General features: G+C 37.6%; 1 protein-coding gene across 2 annotated transcripts; it reads right to left on the minus strand.

Annotated features, from left to right (window-relative positions):
- Window positions 1–1,723: 1,723 nt before the first annotated feature.
- Window positions 1,724–26,124, minus strand: prkacab (protein kinase, cAMP-dependent, catalytic, alpha, genome duplicate b). 2 transcript variants are annotated; one of them, XM_051704271.1, is made up of 11 exons: window positions 25,560–26,124; window positions 15,361–15,422; window positions 14,338–14,466; window positions 12,920–13,018; window positions 12,027–12,109; window positions 11,675–11,801; window positions 9,558–9,653; window positions 9,350–9,472; window positions 7,141–7,305; window positions 2,865–2,998; window positions 1,724–2,780 (listed from the first exon to the last, which is right to left on the minus strand). In XM_051704271.1, exons 1-10 carry the CDS (start codon window positions 25,603–25,605, stop codon window positions 2,873–2,875), a joined length of 1,056 nt encoding a protein of 351 aa, XP_051560231.1. In that variant the 5' UTR covers window positions 25,606–26,124; the 3' UTR covers window positions 1,724–2,780; window positions 2,865–2,872. The 2 variants fall into 2 exon arrangements, with proteins under 2 accessions (XP_051560231.1, XP_051560230.1); XM_051704270.1 differs by having other exon boundaries at window positions 1,724–2,998; window positions 25,560–26,120.
- Window positions 26,125–27,197: the final 1,073 nt, after the last annotated feature.

Here is a 27,197-nt window from a genome sequence, read left to right on the forward strand (position 1 = left end):
ACACAAACACTTTTAAGATTTACGCATTTGAATTTCATTGAGTATATTTTGAGTAAAATAAAATACTACATATTTAAGTTTTTATTATTATTATTAATCCTTATATATATATATATATATATATATATAAATTAAATACATTTAAATTAATATTAAGTTTTATAAAAACATTTTTAAAAAATTACACAATTCAATTCGATGTAATTTTGTTAAGAAATTCAAATGTGTAAATCTTAAAAATCGGCTAAAATATATATTTTTGCTGCAATTACGATAAACAAGGGGGGCGATTTCCAATAATCAGAAGAATGTGTCAACTATAAATCATGTGAATAATCTGCACACACTGGGTAATTTTATATGCAACATTAAGGAAATGACAGTGTTCTGAAAAACTATTTGATACAAGGAAAGTCTCATGAATGAAGACGGCACCTTCTGAGCATGGACAAACTCCTGGAACATATTTTACAAATGCAATGTCTGAAGAAATATTTTAGGCTCAATACGAGCTTAATCGACCACACTTGTGGCATAATGTTGATTAAAATAAGTTTGACGCGTCCCTCCTTTTCTTAAAAACGGAGGTTACAGTGAGGCACTTACAATGGATGTGGATGGGGCCAATTTTTGGAGGGTTTAAACTCAGAAATGTGAAGTTTATAACTTTATAAAAGCACTTGCATTGATTATTTTGTTAAAACCTGTGAATTATTTTGAGCTGTAAAGATTTTATATTGTAGTTTTAGGGTTTATGGCGTTACATCATCATGGTAACAAAGTTGAAAAATGGCCAACTTTCCTCACAAAAGGTTTATAAGCGATTTTATCGCACTAAAATCATGTTAACACACATATTGTGTACGTCTTGTTGCTACACTTTTGAAACAATTAGTATTTTAATATTTATGGATTGGCCCCCATTCACTTCCATTCATGGGTATAGCCAGAAAAGTACTTTTGGGTGGGTCTCAATAAAAATGGACGGGCCAAATGTTTTTTTAACCAAATTTCCCTTAACAACAGAGAAGCGGCAGATTCAAACAGTCCTCGCACACTTTCAGAAATCAGAATGTATGCATTTTTTAAACAGTTTTATATATATATATTTGAAGTCAAAGAATAATCCCTAATATTATGGGCGGGCCTGGGTCTAATTTGGGCCGGGGCCCAAGCCCACCCCGGCCCACCCTTGGCTATGCCACTGTTTCCATTGTAAGTGCCTTACCTTAACCCATTTTCAAAATGAATTTTTGTGGTAATCAGCATTATTCCACAAATGCTTAACTTGTATTGAACCCTATAACATTTGGTAACACTATTTTACAGTGCTTGTGTTACACATATTACGTTATGTTATTATTAATAACTACTATAGTAATACCAATAAAAATACATATAGCTGATTAGTATTAATCACTAATTACCTATGTACACACTCAGTAACATGAACACTCTAAAATACAGTGTAATGTTTAAAATATTTAAACATGGTGGTGGATCTAAAATGACAGCCATTTAATCCAATGACTTCTCTGCACAGTTGTATAATGCTTAATAACCATGACAAGATATCAACATACCTAACCATTTTGATGTTCTTCAGGGAAAATGGTGCAACGTCCCACTACACACTTCTGGACGTGTATGACAGTATTCCAAATAGGAGCGAAGGCAAATGTGACCACTACTGCACATAAAAGGGACATGAGACCTGTTTGGTATTTATAGTAATACTTTATTGGAATGATTCTTGTGGTGCAAAATATCACAATTAACTTGAACCATGTCCTCAGAAGTTAGCACTGGAATCCACTGAGTTCACCTCCAGCTTCGGAGATATTTGTAGCCTAGAGAGTTAAAGATCTGCGTGTGACAAATTCTCACCCAAAAAGGAGCCAGATGCACTGCACCCATTCAGAGAGAAGACGTTGCCTATGTGAAAATATGCACAAATGGAAGAAAACAGGAGGAAGAAATGGCGAAAAACAGAGAGCGATGCAGCGACTCGCTGGAAGGTGTCAACCGCAAGGCTTTGTCCATCTGAATTACGCACAAAGTGTGTGCGGTTTTGTCAGGTATTATAAATGTAACCCAATGAGAACCGTAACGATTATACAGTAGTTGTAACAATACTAAACGAACAAAACAAAAACATTAATTCCCTCTTCTGCACAGTAAAGGCTGTCAGTCGGTTGTGTACTCACCAGCTAATCAATGAAACAACTGATGATGAGTCAAAATATTGACACTTGTAGGATTTCATGGCACATTTCATCGGTGAAAGTTCAAAGTTCATCAGTGAATATTTTACAGAGAGAGCGGTGGACCTACAGCTGAAAGAAGAAAATAAGAGTGGTGCTCATGGCTTCTCTTCATTGCCATTTTCACTTTGTCATCCCTTCAGTGCATTTTGAAGAATAAAGAAACACATGACAGTATACAGGACCAAAAATATTTCGGTTATTACACAGGAATACACATTTTTTGTCTTTTTTTCTGTATGGTTGTTATGGTGACCTAGCCGAGACTTGTGGTGACTTGCACCTTAGTGGTATCTGTTCAGGATCATAACTAACCCCCGTCTCTCTTTTTTTGTGCAACAATCCCAGTCCACAGGCCGACAACTACACCCTATCGAATCCATCATGATTAATATCACATGAACAGAGATTTAAAAAAAAAAGAAGAGAAAATGACAAACATGATTCAAATAGAGGAGATGAAAAAGGCCTCACTGTTTATCCCTGGAGGTCTTCTCTGCACTCTTCCGCTGGTTTCTGTTTGTACAGGAGGAAGGATCGGTTTTAAGATTCATGCACTTTTTCTGTTTCTCTCTCTCTCACTCTCTCTATTACGGTCACCTCTTGAACTAGAACTCGGCAAATTCTTTTCCACACTTCTCCGTGAACGATACACGGATTTCCTCTTCCTCATAGTCATCAAAGTTGCTGGTGTCCCCGGGACCTCTGCATTTCGGCACAAATGGGGCCTCCACCTGTTATAACATACACGTTATTATTATGTTCGTTTAACGTTAAAGGAATATTCTGGGTTCAATAGACAGCATTTGTGGCATAATACTGATTACCACAAAATTAATTTCAACTCAAAAATCGAGGTTACAGTGAGACACTTACAATGGAAGTCAAATGTGAAGCTTATAATGTTATTAAAGCACTTACATTAATTCTTCTGTTAAAACGTGTATTATTTCAGCTGTAAAGTTGTTTAAAAGTTGTTTAAAAGTGGTGGTGGTGTAGTGGACTAAAGCACTGAACTGATAAGCGGAAGGTTGTTGGTTCAATCCCCACAGCCACCACCATTGTGTCCTTGAGCAAGGCACTTAACTCCAGGTTGCTCCAGGGGGATTGTCCCTGTAATCAGGGCACTGTAAGTCGCTTTGGATAAAAGCGTCTGCCAAATGTATAAATGTAAATGGTCATTTTTACAGTCGTTTTAGGGTTTGTGACATTACGTCGTCATGGCAACGAAGTTGTACGACTGGCTATAACTTTACAGAGAAAACGTTAAAGTGACTTTATCACGCTATAATCATGTTTACACACATATTGTTTACGTCTTGTGGCTATAGATTGGAAACAGTCAGTATTTTAACGTTGAAAAAGTGGTCCCCATTCACAGTGCCTCACTTGTTTCCTGTGCCACAGATTTTAGCTTTTATTCAATAAAAGGAGGGTGATGAGTCGAAAATATTTTCAATATTATACCGCAAGTGCTGTCAATTGAGCTTAACTTGTATTGAACACTGAATACTCCTTTAAGTGTTTAGTATGAAAATCTCAAGAAAGCAGGAAAAAATGTGTCCCAACCATGTGTGATAAATCAAGCAATGAAAACAAATCTCTTCTATGTCAATTTGAGTTTTTGCCATGACTACGAAAGGCAAGAGGACATTTTGTCGGTCGCTTGGTTTCTATTTTTTGGTGTCACACTGATTAGCCCCTCCCAGTGAAATCTCATTGGATCTGCGCCACAAAAATGGCACATAATGCCATTTTCGGTTTTCATCTGGAAGCAAAAAAAAAGAAAAGTGCACTTTATTGGCACTTTGTAGGGTAAGGATGTGCTTTAATTAGCCAAAAATCAGTTTTTACAAAGAGTATTGCAATATTTTAAAAATAGTTTGAGCCTAAATGTTATGGTAGTAATGTGTGTTGAATTCGACAGTGGCATGATTGTTCAGGAGCTTCAGTTAATGTTCACATCAACCATCAGAATGGGGAACAAATGTGATCTCAGTGATTTGGACCATGGCATGATTGTTGGTGCCAGATGGGCTGGTTTGAGTATTTCTGTAACTGCTGATCTCCTGGGATTTTCACACACAACAGTCTCTAGAATTTACTCCGAATGGTGCCAAAAACAAAAAACATCCAGTGAGCGGCAGTTCTGTGGATGGAAACGTCTTGTTGATGAGAGAGGTCAACAGAGAATGGCCAGACTGGTTCAAACTCTACGGTAACCCGGGTTCCAGACTGCGACTAAAATGGTCGCAAACGCGACCAAAAATACTTGATTGCGACAATAATTTAAAATCTAGTCGCCATTGGCGACAGTCAGGTTGTGTGCGTTCATATGCGGGTTCGTCAGATATTATCTTTTGAGTTATTGAATACATCGTTAGAGCGTGCACCAGTGTGTCTCGCACCACTTTTCACCTGTTTGGTTTCTGAAGAGCTTGCTGCACCAAGTATCCTTGGCTGCAGCTTGCAGAATGGGGCACATGTTACACGTGTTGCCCTGCCCATAACGTACTCTCATTGGCTCGAGTTAATAATAGATTCTTTCATTGACCATGTTTGCTTCATGCACACCGTTTATATCTGGTTGATCTATTGATTACTCTCCATTTTAGGAATTTTGTCATTTTAATTTATACCATCAACAATAGCAAACAAGAGGCTGATAAACTGATGAAAACTGTTTTTGAGAGTTGTGGTGCTTTCACTCGTATTCTATATTGATTCACATTAATTTCTCTGAAGGATTGTAAACAATGTGTCCTCCATTATCTCGTCGGCCTAAAAATTACTTTCTAATTGACAAGCACACAGAAACCAACGCCAGTCAATAAATAGTCCGTTACAGCGGAAAATAAGGAATACTGCATGAGGCATACAGGCTAAAACTGTTAATACTGTCCTGATGTACCGGTGCATGAGCACCAAATACAAAATTTGTTTAAGAACTTTTTCACATCAGTTTCAGCCTTTATAAATCCCGATTTGTTCTTCACTTTTAACGTAGGATAAAATCCATGGAATTTAGGATTGCATATCACGTACAAGAACTATAATGAAATGGTTTGGCTCAACTATTCAATATCTCTCAAACAATGGTAACACACCAGCAACGACGACCACATCTCCTATCATGTATGTCTATGAAAGATGAATGAGCCAAAGAGACTATGTTATGGGCGGGCCGACAAGTGAAGCTCCACCCCTTATGTAGCACCGCCTCATTCTGCAGGCTGCAGTCAGGTCCTTCTCTGCTGCACCGCACACAAAAACAAACCCAGCACCAGAGAATCTTGTTCTTTCTATTTTAATGGTGGTTCGCAAGCTTAAATAGTGCATTACCGCCATCTACTGTAAGCATTGGATCAGAGACTACCCTTCTTAGAACCCCCCTCCCCCTGGACCTATCAGGGCTCAAGCCTCCGCTGGTGCTGCGTGTTCAGCACCTCCAGCGTATGCTTCGAGCCCCTCACAGCCCAGAAAGCACGAGAGAGTCGTGACCAAATGACTCTTTTGAACCGGGTCTTTTTCATGAATCACCCGAAAAGAACTAAGGGTGTGAAGTGAACTCAGGAGCTCAGGTTAGCAGTTTGAATCAGTGACATTTTCTCAGCGAATCATCCATCAGTGTGTTCACAACTGGGAGCGCAGACATTTCAAAATAAGAGTCCCATGTGCATTTCAGGCTTCTTTATAATTAAAAGTCCAGCACCACTTTAAATATACTGTATACACCGATCAGCCACAACATTAAAACCACCTGCCTAATATTGTGTAGATCCACCTCGTACCCCCAAAACAGCGCCAACCCGCATCTCAGAATAACATTCAGAGATGATATTCTTCTCAGCACAATTGTCCAGAGCGGTTATCTCAGTTACCGTAGACTTTGTCAGTTCGAACCAGTCTGGCCATTCTCTGTTGATCTCTCTCATCAACAAGGTGTTTCCATCTGCAGAACTGCCGCTCACTGGGTGTTTTTTCACCAACAATCATGCCACGGTCCAAATCACTGAGATCACATTTATTCCCCATTCTGATGGTTGATGTGAACATTAACTGAAGCTCCTGACCCGTATCTGCATGATTTTATGGACTGCACTGCTGCCACACTGGCTGATTAGATATTCGTATAGATGATTGTTTGTGCCAGATGGGCTGGTTTGAGTATTTCTGTAACTGCTGATCTCCTGGGATTTTCATGCACAACAGTCTCTAGGATTTACTCCCATTGGTGCCAAAAACAAAAACACTTCCAGTGAGTGGCAGTTCTGTGGATGGAAATGCCTTCTTGATGAGAGAGGTCAACAGAGAATGGCCAGACTGGTTTGAACTGACAAAGTCTACGGTAACTCAGATAACCACTCTGTACAGTTGTGTTGTGCAGAATAGCATCTCAGCATGCACAACACATTGAAACTTGAGGTGGATGGGCTACAACAGCAGAAGACCACGTCAGGCACTTTATTAGGACCATAGTGTTCCTAATAAAGTGCTCAGTGAGTGCAAATATATAGAGTGTTGGTTTTCAGCCCACTGTGTCCAGAATTGTTGGTTTTGGCCAAGAATTTTGAAGATTGGCTGTGACTGTTGGGTTGCACAGCATTTTCGCCTTCCATGTGGATTGAAAAATGACTTGTCATATCGCGCTTGGTTGGGACACGGAGTAACACTGATGACAAAGACAACGCTGAAGCGTCAACGTAAACAAAGCACTGCAAGGAGGAGTTTACTGTCGTTTTACTGTTCAGTAAACATTTACCACTCATTGTCGACCCTAACTATGGTCAATATGAACTGAAGAAAAGTAAATGAGTTTGAGTGACACAGAGTGATTGAGATTACTTAAAGTGAGGAATGGAAATGTGTTTCTCACCCTCCGCTGGTAAATGGCTATCCAGTCAGTAGTGGAGAACCACTTGTGTCCTTTGATGTCATTAACTCCATTTTTAAGGTTGCCATAACGCTTGGTCAGGTCCACCTGCAGCAGGTTTCTCAACAGGTCCTTCAAGTCAGAACTGAAGTGAGACGGGAATCGTACCTGTTGAAAGACAGAAATGACAGCTGTATTTTACTTTAAAGTGCTACTTTTAACACAGACAAATCCACCCTTTAATTCGTACTTTAGACCTGTAATATGTTGGTGTATCCAAGACAGAGATTTGTGTTGGTTGGTAAGAATGATAAACAGTTAATAAGTGTAATTTACAAGATGGGAGGCTGGTTGGAGTTGAAATGACTTTGCATTGTGTATAATTTATCCTGGGTGTTTTGAGTGGGTTTACTTTGGATTTAGGGATGGTTGACATTAGAATTAAATGAGATTGGAAAGGTTTGGTGCTTTGAACAAAATTTAGGATTGTGTCAGGCTAAAATAGGTGTCTCATATTTCATCTCAAACATGCTCTTCACTGACACTTTTATCCACTTGTTTAACAAGTACACTCGCTTTTGAATAAACTTTATTAGGGGCAAAATCGTTTGATGTGGTGGAAATGTTGTCATTTATTAAAAATTGATAGAAAACATTTAAATATTTTATGTTTATTTCACTCTTTGTTGAGATTATTATAGTTAATATTCAAAGTCTGGGTCTGGGACAAGATGAAAACAGTCAAAGAAATTTGCTAGTTGTTATAAAAATCAAACACTGGGACATGAAATTGCCCGAAGTTGAAGAATCACCCATATACTGCTATCACCATGGTGTACCGTGCCATGAATTATCTGTATCTGTAAATGTTGTCAGTTTTTGTAACATGCTTTTTTTATTTTGTCCTAAATTGATTTGTGTGTCCGTTGTGTTGATGTCGAGTGCTGATGTCAGTCAGTGTTTGGATGAAAACTCAACCTGCGTGTGGTGAGCAGGGCAGAGCCGAGCGGCGTCTGGGCAGAGCGAGGCCGGGAAGATAAGTGGCAAATTACTTCCAACTGCGTGCCACACCGGTCTTGCGTTCAAGTGAGAGGAGGCGGGAGTGTTTAAGGAGAAGAGACAGCGGCAGACGGGAGAGAGATGTACAAAGCTTGTCCGCGTGTCTGAATGTCTTTATGATTTGACGTAGCTGGCTGAAAAGCAGTGCGTGTTTTTGTTTCTTTATACACTGAAACGTGTCATTAAATGTCTATGTGTTTGTCAAGCCGGTCCCAGCATCCTCCTTACCATCTTAAGCGTTACACTGGTGCCGAAACCCGGGAAGGAGGAAGGATGCGCCGTCCAAGCAGTCCTCGCCGCTGACTGAGGATCGCGACGCCGAGTGAGTGCTCGATCCGGTGGCGCTGGACCACTGCATCAACCGGCAACCAGAAGGGAAGGCTGAGGGGTCCAGTGCCATCGCCCGGCATCACAGACGGAAGCACAACAGCGAGCTGAGGGCCAGCTGATGGCGTGTCTGGGGCCGGCGAGCCCGTCTCTCTCTCCTCTCTCTCTGCTTTTTCTCTCCCTTTTGTTATTCCCGCACCCTCTTCCCTTTCTCCTCTCTTTCGCCCCGTTCCCCCTCCCAGGCATGCACAGGTCGGATCCAGAGACCAGTGTGACCCGTCGATGCTCCCTCCCTAGAAATGGGGGGGGAGGTTCACAGGCTGGAGAAATCCCTGACCTGAGTTCGGCAATGGGGGTATGTGGTGAGCAGGGCGGAGCCGAGCGGTATCTGGACAAAGCGAGGCCGGGAAGATAAGTGGCGAATGACTTCCACCTGCACACCACACCGACCTCGCGTTCCAGCGAGGGGAGGCAGGAGTATTTAAGGAGAAGAGACAGCGGCAGATGGGAGAGATATGTACGAAGCTTGTCTGTGTGTCTGAATGTCTTTATGATTTAACGCAGCTGGCTGAAAAGCAGTGCGTGTTTTTGTTTCTTTATACACTGAAACGTGTCATTAAATGTCTATGTGTTTGTCAAGCCAGTCCCAGCTTCCTCCTTACCGTCTTAAGCGTTACAATGCGTTACTAGGCATTGTTGCACCTCTCAGTGACAATCAAAACAGGAGAACACTTAATTTAACAGAACTCAAAAAGACTTTCTAAACTGAGTTGGTGGAACTCAATAGGTAGTTTTGGCCCAATTTAAGTGGTCTTAGTGAGCTTACCTTTCCTGAGACAATCTTTTCGTAGATCTGAATGGGTTGATCGGCGAAAAACGGAGGGTAACCAGCAGCCATCTCGTACATCAATACACCCAGAGCCCACCAGTCCACAGCCTTATTATAACCCTATAAAAGAGTGAGCATATCAGAAAATATGTTCCTTTGTAACAAAAAGTGGAAAATTCAGAGAAACTGGGACGGCGTGGCTCACCTTGCTGAGGATAATCTCTGGGGCCAGATACTCAGGCGTGCCACACAATGTCCACGTGCGACCCTTGACCCGCTTCGCAAAACCAAAATCTGTCACCTGAAACAAAGGTGGCACAGACGGCGCAGTGATGTATATAAGCATGTTTGTATAGATATAACAAACGTTTCTTTGATGTTGCAATTGAAAAAGACACGAGGGGACAGTACAGGCAAGATAACACACAGTATGTGATTAATAGCACATATATGAAGCTAACACAGATCATTTACATTACAGGTTCCCTTTTGCAAATACACCAGTTGAATGTAGCCCAAATCTGACCTGACCCCCAACCCCCAATCTACATCTGACATTTTTAATTCTAATCTTGAACTTTTTTTTAATGCATTTGGTAGATGTTTTTATCCAATGCGAATTGCAGTGCATTCAATGTATACATTTGATGAGTTTGTGTGTTCCCTGGGAATCGACCCTTGATCTTGGCGTTGCTAGCGCCATTGTCTAACATTTGAGCTACTATGCATCACAACTGTGTGCTTGATTCAACTTAAATCATAAAATTAGTTATGAATTGCACTACATCTCTCAGAGACCCAGCATAGCCGTTTGTTTAAAGCAGTTAAATAATACAATTTTAAACAAAACAATTTTATACGGTAATAAATGACACAGACAGTAGTAACAACAGTTTTGGTGGGGGGAAAAATTGCATATTGATTGTCACAGTTTGCTAAAGTCATAAAAGTTTTCAAACAAAACATCAATAACTAAACTAAATATCTAATCCTAAAACAAAATATGCGTAAAAATCAAGATTTTTATAATCCGTGGCTTCCTAAAATCACTTAAAATACAATGAATAAATTAAAATAAAATACACCAGTAATGTAAATGCTCGCATCTCTAAGGAATATGAAATATTACACAGAAAGGTGCAAAAATATGTTTAAAATCATTGTACATTAGGTCTCAAATATAAAATCGTAATGTTAATATGTACGTTTTTTTTACGCATGCAGGCGAGTTCTGACTAGGGATGGGACGATATGGTTATCTCACGATTCGGTTCGATAAATGCTTGCGCAAAATGCACATTATAATTTTTTATTCAAAATAAAGTTTTTTAATGCACATTTTAAATGCTCAAAGTTTAAATAATAGAGTTTCTCATGTACCTTTCACCATTAGAAAAGATCACAAACAAATAAGCCTTCAAAAATAGTGGACTACATAGAACTGAATCTGCCCTGAAAATGTATGTGAAAATGTTTGATTTTTTTAATCATTTGTTTGTCTTGATTATTATAATCACATTTAAACTTTTTAAAAAATACAAAAATTCTACATTCTATCAATTAATATTATTTCTTGAAATTGTATATATAATTATTATATGTCAATGTTTGAAATAATGTGTACGATTTACAAGTAATAACATTGAGTTTACATTCATTTGTATAACAAGCACTATACTGGTACTGTCACTTTAAGAGTTTGCAGTGCATCTCAAAGGTTCATTCATTAACGAGAGTTTTTAGTCCATCCGTGGTATTTGTGATTAAAATTAATATTTGTTTTTACTTTTTTATCTGACAGTAAAGGACACACAAGGATATTAAAGGACACATTATTCAATGAAAGTGGAGAGCGTGTATCTCATCTTTGATGGATACACATTACACGGAGGAAACGGTACATTTTAATGTCAAGCACTTTTCAACAAAACAAGGCGATTTTCCAGGTATTCCAGTACTTGAATTTTTAAGAGCTAAATTCAGGCACTTTAAGCACTTCAGGAACCTTGTGCTAACCCTGTAAACAGTGTAGGAAAAAGCGCAGTAGTGGTAAAATCAAGCGATAGAGAGATTATGATGTTTGACAGGTCATTTCATTTATGATCGCATGGACTGAGTTTTGCCTCGTAATGGTTAGTCATTTTTTTGGTTCGCAATATATTGAAATTTGATATATCGTCCCATCCCTAGTTCTGACATGGGTCACTTATAAAAGTTTATATGAACAACTTCACAGAAAGACAAATCAGATTTGTGCAGAAAATCGTCATTTAGCATGTTGGCTTGCTGTACCTCTTTTACGTGTAAAATTCAGATTGTTACCTGGATATAGCCCAGCTGATCGATGAGAAGGTTCTCTGGTTTAAGGTCTCTGTAGATCAGGTCAAGAGCATGCAGATATTCGAATGTCAAAACTATTTGTGAAGCGTAAAACCGCGCATGGGGTTCACTACAGAAGAAAAAGCCAAGAGGACACAGAGAGAGAAACAAAGAGAAAAGACACATTTATGTCAGCTTGTTGCTGTTGATTTCCAAGAAACACTCATTTAAAAAACACACTCTTGTTTGTATTTGTGCACTTTATGTTTGACGTTGCTGCTGTTCTGCACTGAATTGTCCTTCAGGAACTATTACAGTAAATCTATTTGTATATCTAGAATGTAAATACGTTTACCTGAACCTGCCGATTCTGCGCAGGTGTGAAAACATCTCCCCTCCCTGAACGTACTGCATCACCATGTACAGATTAGTGTTATCCTAAAACACACACACACACACACACACGTTAACCCTTAAACACAAACCTCGGGTCTTTAGAGACCTGGGACCTCATTCCACCCCCTGTACCTCATCAGTTTTTTTGAGCTGTGTCCACACCTCTATAGCATTCCTCAACTCTTATAAATACTGTAAAAAAAAAAAAAAAGTATAATGGTTTACGAACCGAAAGTGTTTAAGGTCATTAGACACCCCAGGTATGTAAGAGTGTAGTTTTTCTTTATGTATTTTTTTTATGATTAATTCATATCTATTTAAGAGTACTATATTCATACAAATAAACACTATATCACGTTGACTTTCTGTGCAACAATGAATGATCAACAATGGTGAATTATCTGTATTTTATATGAATGAACACATACATATTATACATGCAATTTCTTACACAAGGTGGCACGGATGTTTCGGTAATTGACTACATTTACATATGACATTGCTAGCTGATGAAGAAACAACATGGAAGTAAACTATAGTAAGTCTCGTGAAATTTCAGTGTGAAAATTATGAATCCTGTTCTAGATTTGTCCTAATTTGTTGCATTATCTCTTTGATTTGTGAAACAAAAAAACATCAAAATATATTTATTTTATTATCTTCTAATTGTCTTGAACATATTTAGAACATTTTACACTACCTGGGATTTTTGGAGATCCATTTTTGATAGAAGTGCCTGGTCTCTAAAGACCTGAATATGTAAGAGTGTTTGGGAAAATTCTCGTGCATTTAAGGGTTAATTACATGCGGTGTATTAACCAGTTATTCACGTTCAGCTGAAACTCAATGTACCTTGAAGGAGTACTCTAACCGCACTAAGAAAGGGAAGCTGACGGCCTGCAGTATCCGCTTCTCATTTAAAGTGTGTTCGATCTGCTTCAGCTTCACAACCTGAGAGAGAAACAATAAAAGAGTGAACCTCATGAAACCTGGCAGGAACCTGTTTAGGTCATATTTCACCCCTGAATCAAATCAAAGCAAAGCAAAAAAAAAAAAAAAAAAAAAAATACATTCTCATGTAATGGACAAAATGGACAGCTTGTCCAAACTGATTAAAAAAAAAGAGAAATCTTTTAAAAATCTAGATAAAAACAAAACATTTAAATATTGTCTTTGGTTTCATAATGTTTTGAAAAACATTTACAGCATTTTCTAAAAAAACAATTATTTAACGACTTTAATGACATAAATGTAAAATTCGCAACTTGGTCATTAATAAAAAAAAAATTAAAAAAAAGGAGAATGTTTACAAATATAATTTTTTTTAAGTCATAAATATCAACAAGTTTTCTCAGGGTTATACCATATGACCTGAACAAAATATGCCTTTTAATAAAAGTGTGGAAATATTGATATTTAATAATATGACTAAATAAAACATTCTTGAGGGTCTAAAGTGTCCTCTCGTTTGTTTTGTTTTTTATTCAAAATGGTTACGCCACATAATATTGATCATATTTTAAAATATAATTTTTCACTGCATTTTTTTAATTTATTTTTTTATAAAAAATACTAAAAGATTATTCTGCACTTCTCATGCAAACATTTATTTTTTCAAGAATTTCAAGGTTTTATCAGATTTTTTTTTATTTTTTTTACACCATATAGACATTTGCGACTTTAAGCCAAAGAGAAAAAAACATGTGTATTCAAGTAAATTGTATTTGTGATGTATTTTTTAATAACTGAATAGATATGGACAAAAACATTCACATCATTGACAATCTCTTTACTATAATGCGGAAAAAAATAAATTATACATTATTTAATAGTGAATTGTTTATTTTCGTTGGTTGAATTTGTTGTACTACTTTTATGCTGATTAATATTATAAAAATAATTATATTACAGTCATTTTATACAGTAATAAAATATTGTGTTACAATGAGAGTTGCCAAGTAAAATGTATAGATACATAAGAATTTTGGATTAGAATTAAAGATTATGAAAATAATGTCACAAAGTAAAAATGATTAATGGCCCTAAAAAAATGACCATTAAAATATAGATTTATTATATCTATATATATATATAAAAATATATAAAATATTTAACAATTTAGTATATATCTTTTTTTCTTTTGTTTAAGTGGTGAAATGTGACCTGGATATGTTTTCAACAGATTTATCCAAAATAACATCTCGATGAAGTTTTAGGTAAACCGTATCCGTTCAGTCTCATTGACCGACACTGACATTAGCTCCGCCTACCTTCTGTTTGTTAAGTATCTTCATGGCGTAATGCTGTCCGGTCTCTCTGTGTCTGGCCAACATCACCCGACCAAACGACCCCGTGCCCAGAGTTTTCAACCGGTCAAAGTCCTCCAGACATGCTGTGTTCTGAGGAGCACAAACTAAATTACAACTACATTTCGACATTTTCTGAAAACAAAACTCGCAGACACAATGCTAGGATCTTGTGGGAAGTTGCTATGGCATTGTTATTCGGTTGTTAAGGTATACGAGTAGTTTTCAGCACAATTCTATGTGGTTTCTAGAGTGTCCTGGATGGAGTAAAGTCTCTATGATACTCTGGATCTCTAGATATGGCTTCTTCAATGTAAGTCTATGGGATTTTTTGAAAGTGTAATTGTCCACCAGGCAAAAAAAGCATAAGTCAGATTGTTTAGACAGTACATTTCAAGCCAGGTCTCCTAAGCAACCAAATTGGCCCAGTTGCTAGGGAGGGTAGAGTCACATGGGGTAACCTCCTCGTGGTCACGATTAGGGGTTCTCGCTCTCAGTGGGGCGTGTGGTGAGTTGTGCGTGGATCGCAGAAAGTAGCATGAGTCTTCACATGCTGTGAGTCTCTGCGGTTTCATGCACAACGAGTCACATGATAAGAGGCGCGGATTGATGGTCCCAGAAGCGGAGGCAACTGAGACTTGTTCTCCGCCACCCGGATTGAGATGAGTAACCGCGCCACCACGAGAACCTGCTAAGTAGTGGGAATTGGGTATTCCAAATTGGGGAGAAAAGGGGATAATAAAAAAAGAAAGAAAGTACATTTCAACAATTCGCATGATTTCAGATACCAATCATGTCTGTAGCATGAATGGTGATGGAGTTATAAGCCGACGTTTAATCCATTGGTTAGGGATTTGTTCAAATGACTAACCCTAAGTTTGGGCAATAGTAATAGTGATAATTGCGCTAATAATTACATAACAATACCGTTACAGACCCACCAACCTATGTACGGTAATGCCGTACAATCTCCTCCAATCCACTCACCTGTGCAGGACTCTCCCATTTCCTGAGGAAATCTTCTTTGGCGAAGGCCAGGAACTCTTTGACTGTGGGGAGAGACAGACAAACATCGATGAAACATTACAGTCACTTTTAAACATGACATTTGTCATATTATTTGTCCAATCAACATTATTAACCTTGTACATTTGCAAATAAAAACATTAACCCTGGGTTAACACATGTACAGGCTGCAATCTTGAAAGCTAGCAACTTAATTACTAACCCAGGGTAAAATATGACGAGTATGAACTGAAACGTGGAACAAGACAACCAAGGATTATGCTAAAGCCACGGGTAAACAAGTTCAAGTGCGAAATGCTCAATAGACTGATGTCATCATGGTGTTTTTTTGTTCTTACTGAGGCTGTCAAATTAAAATTTGAAATTGAAATATGTCGAATTTAAGATAAAAAAAAACAAATGCACATTTGAATGCAAAAACAAAACATTCGAATTTAAGATGTGCGCCAAGCAATGACGATGACTTAGGTGGCCTTCGGTAGTTGTGTCTCACTCAGTGTCACGCAGTGCAAGGGGGAGTTCACACAGAAACGTTTTTGTGTCCGTTTGCACTCTTTTACCATTGTTTTTCTATTCAAACGTGCACTAGACGGACGTTGTGACCAGGAGGAGGGCATGGCCGAGCCGTGATGGAGCACGGATGATCAGCGGGAGAGAGCGAGATAAAGGGGAGCTGGAGGTACTGGCTCGAGAGAGAGAGAGAGACGCACATGGCCACTCTGCATCCGTGTCTGCGTTTGTTTACGTTTGTTTTAAGTTGAATTTCTCATTAAAACTTTATGTTTACGGTTCAGCCGTTTCCCGCCTCCTCCATGAACTGTTACAGACGTATTCGATTATTGAGCTTCATCCAGCTGTTTTTTTCCCGCCGTCTCACGAAGGAGCACCGCAAAAAGCACATCAACTTTTAAAAGTGTGTCTCGAGACACCTGCGAAACTTGATTATAACATTTTCCACAGTTATTCCAGTGATTTCTGAACAGCTGCTTGCAAACTCTGCTGCACCTGCAGTTTAAAATAATGCCAGTCTAATATTGTAAGGGATGGGCATTTTGGCCATATTGTCTACTCGAGTACTCGAAGTAATTACTCAAGTACTCGTCGAATACTCAGTGTGTGTGTGTGTGTGTGTGTGTGTGTGTGGGGGTGGGGGGGGCACATAGACATGTACAAATACAGTACATGTACATATATGTCATACTGGTCAATTCAATGAAACAATGCTCAGAACGTGCTTCTCTGTTCTTCCTTCAGGTTACCGTAATAAGAAACTGTGGTTTCTGTGACGACATAATAATTGCGCTTTTAAAACACAGTGTTAAGTTGAAAATAGTTTGAAGACTCTGCGTTACATTCAGCTGTGCTTCATCTCAATGTTTGAAAGAAAGATTTCGCCTTGTGTGTGTGCACTTCTCTGGAGTGTAGAGCGCCGTCTCTGCCCCGGACAGAAAGTCACGCTGCGCTCTGTTGGAGTTTGTTGCTGTGATGATTCATGCTTCCTCCAATTTAACCTGGAATTTTAGCCTTCATGCTGGGAAAACTGCAATGGAATGCCACTTTACGTTGGACTTACAACTTCAGCTCTGATTTCGCATGTCGGCACCGAGGGAGATTTACAGTCAATGATAAACCTTCACTTTTATTAACTAATATGCTACAAGACGTTTCTGTTAAAAATCAAGGTACAGCTGAAAATCACAACGTAATCAATCTCAAAATTATAAAAAGGCCCCTCTTTGACAAGTTTGTGTATAGTTGTCAGGAGGTTGTCACTGAATTTTGAATTCAGTGAAAAGTCACGTCAAGCATTTTCATTTTCGATCATCGTTTTCATGATCGATCATTGCTATCACTTCCAAGTACTCGGGTACTCGAGTACTTGTGCCCATCCCTATGCCCCTGAACAGCACATAAAAACCAACTATGGTTGGTCACTTTACATGTCAGTCAAACGATCTCTTCCTATCCCAAGTAGGCGGTTCTTGGCCAGTATAAGGTGCAATGTGTTTAGTCAAAGGTCTGGCTCTGTGAGACTAATCGGCAGATACAATCATTTCAAAATGGCCAAATATCATTTGATATATTGGTCTAGCACTAACCAGGGTTACTTTATTACAAACCCAGGTTAAAGGAATATTACAGGTTCAAAAGTTAAATTTAGTCGACAGCATTTGTGGCATAATGTTGATTACCACAAAAAAAAAAAAAAAAAAAAATATTTTCAACTTTTCTCTCCTTTTCTTTAAAAAAGCACAATGTCACAATGAGTCACACTGTGAAGTAAATATTAGGGCTAACACCCGATTAAATTTTTTAATCGAATTAATTACATGGTATGCCGATTCATTCATCGAATTAATCGCCATTAATCGCATATATAAATATTAGCTGAGGAAGCACATCAAATAACAATAATTAAACTTAGAATGATTAAATATTTATAATTAAATATTTATAAATTATATACAGGGTACAATGGGGCTGAAGGCACACCTTTAGGAAAATTTGCTTTTTTTTCGGTCACAAAGTGTACCAATCAAGATTCAAGAAATACATTTATTTTTATTGAATATTGATGGAGGAACATAGTTTGTGTGACAATAAATAACAACAGAAGTTGTTTTGAATACAACTCATGTAAAAAAAAAAAAAAAAAGAAGAAGAAAAAAATGCGGCGAGGGGGCCTTTTACCCCACACTTGGAGTAAAAGGCCCCCAGGGAGGTTATATTGATAAAGTGCAGATACCGGGGCAATAGTTATAGGGCACAATTTGTCTACTTATGCAAATAATTTTGAGACAGCAAGATGCTTTAAGTTACAAATTAAGATAATGTTTATTCAAAACTACCACTTCAGAAAAGGGTGCATCATTTCTTGTTCATTTCAATCACATCTGGCATTTTTTACATCTCAAGTACTGTATAAACAAACTAATTATGACTAAATTATTATTGGATGAGTCAATGTGAGCCCACTTTGAACATTTTTCATTGCAAATCTATTCCCTGCACTTCAGAAGAACAATGTCTTTAATAGGGGCTTTTAGCCCCTACAACAGGGGGACTTTTTACCCCAAAATCCTATCCTTACATTTATTGGACAGGTATTTAACATTTTTTGAAATGATCACCTTGAACAAAATTGAAAATGACAAATAAGCATTTTGTCTCAAAATAAAGGTGATTACCAGGATATTCATCAGCAACATACATTTACAACCATTTTAAAAATATCAAATATTAGATCAAATTGCCTCAAAATCAGCCTTCAGACACAACACGCGCTGAACTCATGGAAGAGGAACTTGTGCAGTTCATAGTGACAAACACGTGTTTAGGAAAGTACTGTGGTAGTGTTTGATGCTATTTAGTGTTTAGCCCTGTTGTACCCCATATACAGTATATATATATATATGTATGTATATAGGTGATTGACAGGCTTGAATAATTAATGAGCTTTCATGGTTTCACTGTTTGCAAGTTTATTTACACCGTTAAACCACATCGCATACATTGAGCTTCTCTGTGGAGGTCAGTCATGTGGTTCATGACTAAACATGTATAAAATAAGGAAAGTTCGAAATGTGTACTATTTTAATAAAATGTTTAAGTATCATGTAATAAAGTAAATCTTTTGTAGTGTACAATGGAAGTCAACGGGGCCAATGTTTGGAGGGTTTAACAGCAGAAATGTGAAGCTTATAATATTATAAAAGCACTTACATTAATTCTTCTGTTAAAACGAGCTGTAATTTTCGTAATTTTTTATGGGAAAACAGGTTCTATGGCGTTATCTCGTCATGGCAACAAAATGGTATAATTGGATATACAAACTACAAACAATAAGTGATTTTATCCCTCTAAAATCATGTTAACATGCATATTGTTTATGTCTTGTGGCTAAGCCTGGCACGATTATTAAATAACCGTCTGATTGCGATTATTTGATCTAACCGTGATTATTTGATCTAACTGTGAATATTTGATCCAACCGCGATTATTTGATCTAATCATGATTATATGATCTAACCGTGATTATTTGATCTAACTGTGATTATTTGATCCAACCGTGATTATTTGATCTAACTGTGATTATTTGATCCAACCGCGATTATTTGATCTAATCGTGATTATATGATCTAACCGTGATTATTTGATCTAATCGTGATTATATGATCTAACCGTGATTATTTGATCTAACTGTGATTATTTGATCCAACCGCGATTATTTGATCTAATCGTGATTATTTGATCTAATCGCGATTATTTGATCTAATCGTGATTATTTGATCTAACCGTGATTATTTGATCTAACTGTGATTATTTGATCTAACTGTGATTATTTGATCCAACCGCGATTATTTGATCTAATCGTGATTATATGATCTAACCGTGATTATTTGATCTAACTGTGATTATTTGATCTAACTGTGATTATTTGATCCAACCGCGATTATTTGATCTAATCGTGATTATATGATCTAACCGTGATTATTTGATCTAATCGTGATTATTTGATCCAACCGTGATTATTTAATCTAACCGCGATCTAACAGTGATTATCTGATTTAACCGTGATTATTTGATCTAACCGTGATCTAACCGTGATTATTTGATCTAACCGCAATTATTTGATCTAACTGTGATTATTTGATCTAATCGTGATTATATGATCCAACCGCGATTATTTGATCCAACCGCGATTATTTGATCTAATCGTGATTATATGATCTAACTGTGATTATTTGATCCAACCGTGATTATTTAATCTAACCGCGATCTAACAGTGATTATCTGATTTAACCGTGATTATTTGATCTAACCGTGATTATTTGATCTAACTGTGATTATTTGATCCAACCGTGATTATTTAATCTAACCGGGATCTAACAGTGATTATCTGATTTAACCGTGATTATTTGATCTAACCGTGATCTAACCGTGATTATTTGATCTAACCGCAATTATTTGATCTAACCGCGATCTATCCGTGATTATTTGATCTAACCATGATTATTTGATCTAACCGCGATCTAACCGTGATTATTTGATCCAACCGCAATTATTTGATCCAACGCAATTATTTGATCTAACCGTGATTATTTGATCCAACCGCGATAATTTGATCTAACCGCGATCCAACCGCGATTATTTGATCTAACCGTGATTATTTGATCTAACTGCAATTATTTGATTCAACTGCGATTATTTGATCTAACCGCGATCTAACCGTGATTATTTGATCCAACGCGATTATTTGATCCAACCGCGATTATTTGATCTAACCGCAATCTAACCGTGATTATCTGATCTAACCATGATTATTTGATCTAACCGTGATTATTTGATCCAACCGCGATCTAACCGCGATTATTTGATCTAACCGCGATCTAACGTGATCATTTGATCTAACCGTGATCATCTGATCTAAACCGCGATTATTTGATCTAAACATGATTATTTAATCCAAGATTTAACCGTGATTATTTGATATAACTGCGATTATTTGATATAACCGTGATATAACCGTGATTATTTGATCTAACCGTGATTATTTGATCTAAACCGCAATTATTTGATCTAACCGTGATTATTTGATCCAACCGCGATTATTTGATCTAACCGTGATTATTTGATCTAACTGCGATTACTTGATCTAACCGCAATCTATCCGTGATTATTTGATCTAATCATGATTATTTGATCTAACCACGATTATTTGATCTAACCGTGATTATTTGATCTAACCGTGATTATTTGATCTAACCGCGATCTAACAGTGATTATCTGATTTAACCATGATTATTTGATCTAACTGCGATTTAATCCAACCATGATTATTTGATCCAACCGCGATTATTTGATCTAACTGCGATTATTTGATCTAACCGCAATCTATCCGTGATTATTTGATCTAATCATGATTATTTGATCTAACCGCGATTATTTGATCTAACCGCAATCTAACAGTGATTATCTGATTTAACCATGATTATTTGATCTAACTGCGATTATTTAATCCAACCATGATTATTTGATCCAACCGCGATTATTTGATCTAACCGTGATTATTTGATCTAACCGTGATCTAACCGCGATTATTTGATCTAAATCTAACCAATTATTTGATCTAACCGCGATCTATCCGTGATTATTTGATCCAACCGTGATTATTTGATCCAACGCGATTATTTGATCTAACTGTGATTATTTGATCCAACGCGATTATTTGATCTAACTGTGATTATTTGATCCAACCGCGATTATTTGATCTAACCGCGATCTATCCATGATAATTTGATCCAACCGCGATTATTTGATCCAATGCGATTATTTGATCTAACCGTGATTATTTGATCCAACCGCGATCTAACCGCGATTATTTGATCTAACCGTGATTATTTGATCTAACCATGATTATTTTATCCAACCGCGATTATTTGATCTAACTGCGATTATTTGATCTAACTGCGATTATTTGGTCTAACCGTGATTATTTGATCTAACCATGATTATTTGATCTAACCGTGATCTAACCACGATTATTTGATCTAAATCTAACCAATTATTTGATCTAACCGCGATCTATCCGTGATTATTTGATCCAACCGTGATTATTTGATCCAACGCGATTATTTGATCTAACTGTGATTATTTGATCCAACACGATTATTTGATCTAACTGTGATTATTTGATCCAACCGCGATTATTTGATCTAACCGCGATCTATCCATGATAATTTGATCCAACCGCGATTATTTGATCTAACTGCGATTATTTGGTCTAACCGTGATTATTTGATCTAACCGTGATTATTTGATCCAATGCGATTATTTGATCTAACCGTGATTATTTGATCTAACCGTGATTATTTGATCCAATGCGATTATTTGATCTAACCGCGATTATTTGATCTAACCGCGATTGTTTAACCGTGATTATTTGATCTAACCATAATTATTTGATCCAACACGATTATTTGATCCAACCGTGATTATTTGATCCAACCGCGATTATTTGATCCAACGTGATTATTTGATCCAACGTGATTATTTGATCTAACCGTGATTATTTGATCTAACCGCAATCTAACCGTGATTATTTGATCTAACCATGATTATTTCAACTAAACCGCAATTATTTGATCTAACCGCGATTATTTGATCTAACCGCAATCTAACCGTGATCATTTGATCTAACCGTGATCATCTGATCTAAACCACGATTATTTGACTAAACATGATTATTTAATCCAAGATTTAACCGCAATTATTTGATATAACTGCGATTATTTGATATAACCGCGATTATTTGATCTAACCATGATTATTTGATCCAACCGCGATTATTTGATCTAACCGTGATTATTTGATATAACCACGATTATTTGATCTAACCATGATTATTTGATCCAACCGCGATTATTTGATCTAACCGTGATTATTTGATCTAACGCGATCTATCCGTGATTATTTGATCTAATCATGATTATTTGATCTAAACTGCGATTATTTGATCTAACCATGATTATTTGATCCAACCGCGATTATTTGATCTAACTGTGATTATTTGATCTAACCGTGATTATTTGATCTAACCGCGATCTACCCGTGATTATTTGATCTAACTGCAATTATTTGATCTAACCGCGATCTATCCGTGATTATTTGATCTAACCGTGATTATTTGATCTAACCGCGATCTAACAGTGATTATCTGATTTAACCATGATTATTTGGTCTAACTGCGATTATTTAATCCAACCATGATTATTTGATCCAACCGCGATTATTTGATCTAACCGTGATCTAACCGCGATTATTTGATCTAAATCTAACCAATTATTTGATCTAACCGCGATCTATCCGTGATTATTTGATCTAACCATGATTATTTGATCTAACCGCGATTATTTGATCTAACCGTGATCTAACCGTGATTATTTGATCCAACCGCGATTATTTGATCCAACGCTATTATTTGATCTAACCGTGATTATTTGATCCAACCGCGATTATTTGATCTAACCGCGATCTAACTGCAATTATTTGATCTAACCGTGATTATTTGATCTAACCATGATTATTTGATCTAACTGCGATTATTTGATCTAACTGCGATTATTTGATTCAACTGCGATTATTTGATCTAACCGCAATCTAGCTGTGATTATTTGATCCAATGCGATTATTTGATCTAACCGCGATTATTTGATCTAACCGCGATTATTTGATCTAACTGCGATTATTTGATCTAACCGCGATTGTTTAACCATGATTATTTGATCTAACCATAATTATTTGATCCAACACGATTATTTGATCCAACCGTGATTATCTGATCTAACCGCAATCTAACCATGATTATCTGATCTAACCATGATTATTTGATCTAACCGCAATTATTTGATCTAACCGCGATCATTTGATCTAACCGTGATCATTTGATCTAACCGCGATCATTTGATCTAACCGTGATCATTTGATCTAAACGGCGATTATTTGATCTAAACATGATTATTTAATCCAAGATTTAACCTCGATTATTTGATATAACTGTGATTATTTGATATAACCGTGATATAACCGTGATTATTTGATCTAACCATGATTATTTGATCTAAACCGCAATTATTTGATCTAAACCGTGATTATTTGATCTAACCATGATTATCTGATCCAAGATATAAACCGCGATTATTTGATCTAACCGCGATTATTTGATCTAACTGCGATTATTGGCCATTCAAATTCCAATCACATTTTATTGCCCGAATAAGGGAATTTAAAGTGAATATACTGTATAAATGCCATGAAGGGCGAGTTTGTGTTTCAACCAGCTCCTGTCCTGAAGAGCTGCTGTCAGCAGAGGCTCGGGGCAAACTCCCGCGAAAATATAAGCGAACAAGTATACATTTTGATAGTGATCGCAGAGCGCTCAGGCTTCACTTAATACGATCATGTAACGGCAAATGTTCTTGGTTCATGCACGCTGTGTAAATGACACACAGTGACACAGAGGAGATGCTGATTAAATGAAATCTCAAAGGTTTTGCTACATGATAAAATAAGGGCTCGTCTGTTTAATCAGAGCATTAAAATAAATTGTGAAAGTGAAGAAATTAGGAAATAAATTTTTGACTATTGCATAATATAATACAAATATTCTATAAATAAAATAATATATATATATATATATATATATATATATATATATATATATATATATATATATAAAAATCAAATGTATGAGTTCAAAAATCAAGTGTAAATTTAAAATTGACCAAAACTAAAGTTAAAAACAGAGACATATTTTAAGTATTTAGAAATATTTTGATATTTAAAACATTATTTTCATGTCATTCATACGTTTTTAAAGCCTTAAAAGTAAATCATAGTTTATCCCTATTTTATTATTTGATTTATATACTTCATTAAATATGTAAAAATGACTTCTTAAGGTGTATGAAGCACACATGCAGAAAAAAGCACGCCTTTAAAAAAAAAAGACAATTTTATGTCAACTAATCGTGAAAGCCCTTAACGAGACAATTAATCGTCATAATCGCAATTATTTGTTTGACAATTAATCATCAGCCAAATTTCATAATCGAGACAGCCCTAATTGTGCCACAAAGGCTGTCGATTGTGCTTAACTTGTATTAATCATGGAATATTCCTTTGAAGTACTATCAACAATGTGAAAACAAAAAACACAAGATAACCCAGGGCTAAAATTGACCCTGGGTTAACAATTTCAAGTGTGAAAAGCTCAGTAACATACAGGGGCCGTAAGCTAGTGGGGTGAAAGGTGGTAACTATTGTAGGGGCCCAAAGGTCCACGGGGCCCCACAACAAATTCTAAACTGTATTTTTTAATAGGAAAGGGGGCCAGAGCAAGATACAGTCAGGGGGGGGGGGCCTTGATTACCTTGTTACGGCCCTCCTGCTATCTAATAAACACACAAATAACCCTGAAACAACACACTGTTAGAGGCTGTGATCGCCATGACAGCATCAGCATCTCTGCTGAAGACTCGCACATGCACGACGATGTTCTCGAAGCTTGACGAGCTTTTTATGATGCCGATCGCCCTTATCGATTATTATAATGATGATGATGATGATGATGATGATGACTGAAAAAGACAAACACCCACCGCTTTCCATCTCGTTGCCCCGTTTGGCGGCCGGCGTGTTGCCCATGACTCTGGGCCTGTCAGGCGCTGGAGAGCCGCAGGTACGGAAGGATGCTGCCGTGTCTGTCGCGGCTTTTACGGTGCGTTCGGGAGAAAGGCGCTCTCCGATCGGCTTTGAACGTGAAAACAGAGGACGTTGGTACGTCCGATCGTCTCTAGGATAAACAGCGGTCCCTTTTGAACTGATGGGCCGCCAGCATCAAACCGGACTCGGGCGTCCTTTCCTGGCCTGCCTGACTCTCCGCCGCTCCTCCGCGGCCCCGCAGTCCTCTCTCTCGCCTCCTGCCCTCGGGGGTGTTCCGTGAGCGGCGCTCGCAGGAGCGGTGTCCTTCCGGTGGGATACCGCGGCCGAAAAACACGGAGCGAGAGTGCAGGTTCAACGAGAGATCGTTCATGCAGCTGCGCTTTCCGTGGCCATCGACACTGACTCCGCCTCCAAGCTGATCCCGCCCACCGCCTCACCTCATTGGTCAGATAGAAAGAGACGGACAGATGTGCGGAGCGACAGTAACGAAGCCCTTGAAATACTGTATTTTTAAAGTGCACTGTACACGAAACTTTGATTATTGAAAGAAACCATGTGGAAAGTAAACATGGCAAATAAACTGGCAAAATTATTTATACATAAAGGCAAGCTAATAATAATAATAATAAAATATATCAGATGTTTAAAATTTTAAAATTGTACATTTGTCGAATTTACAGTGAGGTAATAGAAGTGAAAGTGGGCCGTTTTTGGAGGGTTTAAAGGCATAAATGTGAAGCTTATAATTTTGTAAAAGCACTTTCTGTTAAAGGGATAGTTCACCCAAAAATGGAGATTCTCTCATCAATTACTCACCCTCATGCTACTGGGCAGGGAGAAGAATTTATAGTAAAAAAGACTCAAATATTGATCTGTTTCTCACTTACACCTATCATATCACTTCTGAAGACATGGATATAACCACTGGAGTCGTATGGATTACTTTTATGCTGCCTTTATGAGATTTTTGGAGCTTTAACGTTTTGGTCAATATCTCAGAGCTGAGATATTCTTCTAAAAATATTTGTTTGAAATCATATTGTTTACGTTTTGTTGCTATACTTTGAAACAGTATGTTAACATTTACTGATTGGCCCCCATTCACTTCCATTGATAGTGCCTCACTGGAGTCCAGATTTGCGCTAATTTTAAAGAAAAGGAGGGACGGGGTCCTGTGTATCTCAGCGAGTATTGACGCTGACTACCAACCCTGGAGTCACGAGTTTGAATCCAGGGCGTGATGAGTGACTCCAGCCAGGTCTCCTAAGCAACCAAATTGGCCCCGTTGCTAGGGAGAGTAGAGTCACATGGGGTAACCCCCTTGTGGTTGTGATTAGTGGTTCTCGCTCTCAATGGGGCGTGTGGTAAGTTGTGCGTGGATCGTGGAGAGTAGCATGAGCCTCCACATGCTGTGAGTCTCCGCGGTGTCATGCACAAGTCACGTGATAAGATGTGCGGATTGACGTCTCAGAAGCGGAGGCAACTGAGACTTGTCCTCCACCACCCGGATTGAGGTGAGTAACTGCACCACTACGAGGACCTACTAAGTAGTGGGAATTGGGCATTCCAAATTG

Source organism: Myxocyprinus asiaticus, chromosome 8 (assembly GCF_019703515.2).
Source record: "Myxocyprinus asiaticus isolate MX2 ecotype Aquarium Trade chromosome 8, UBuf_Myxa_2, whole genome shotgun sequence".
Classification (NCBI taxonomy): domain Eukaryota; kingdom Metazoa; phylum Chordata; class Actinopteri; order Cypriniformes; family Catostomidae; genus Myxocyprinus; species Myxocyprinus asiaticus.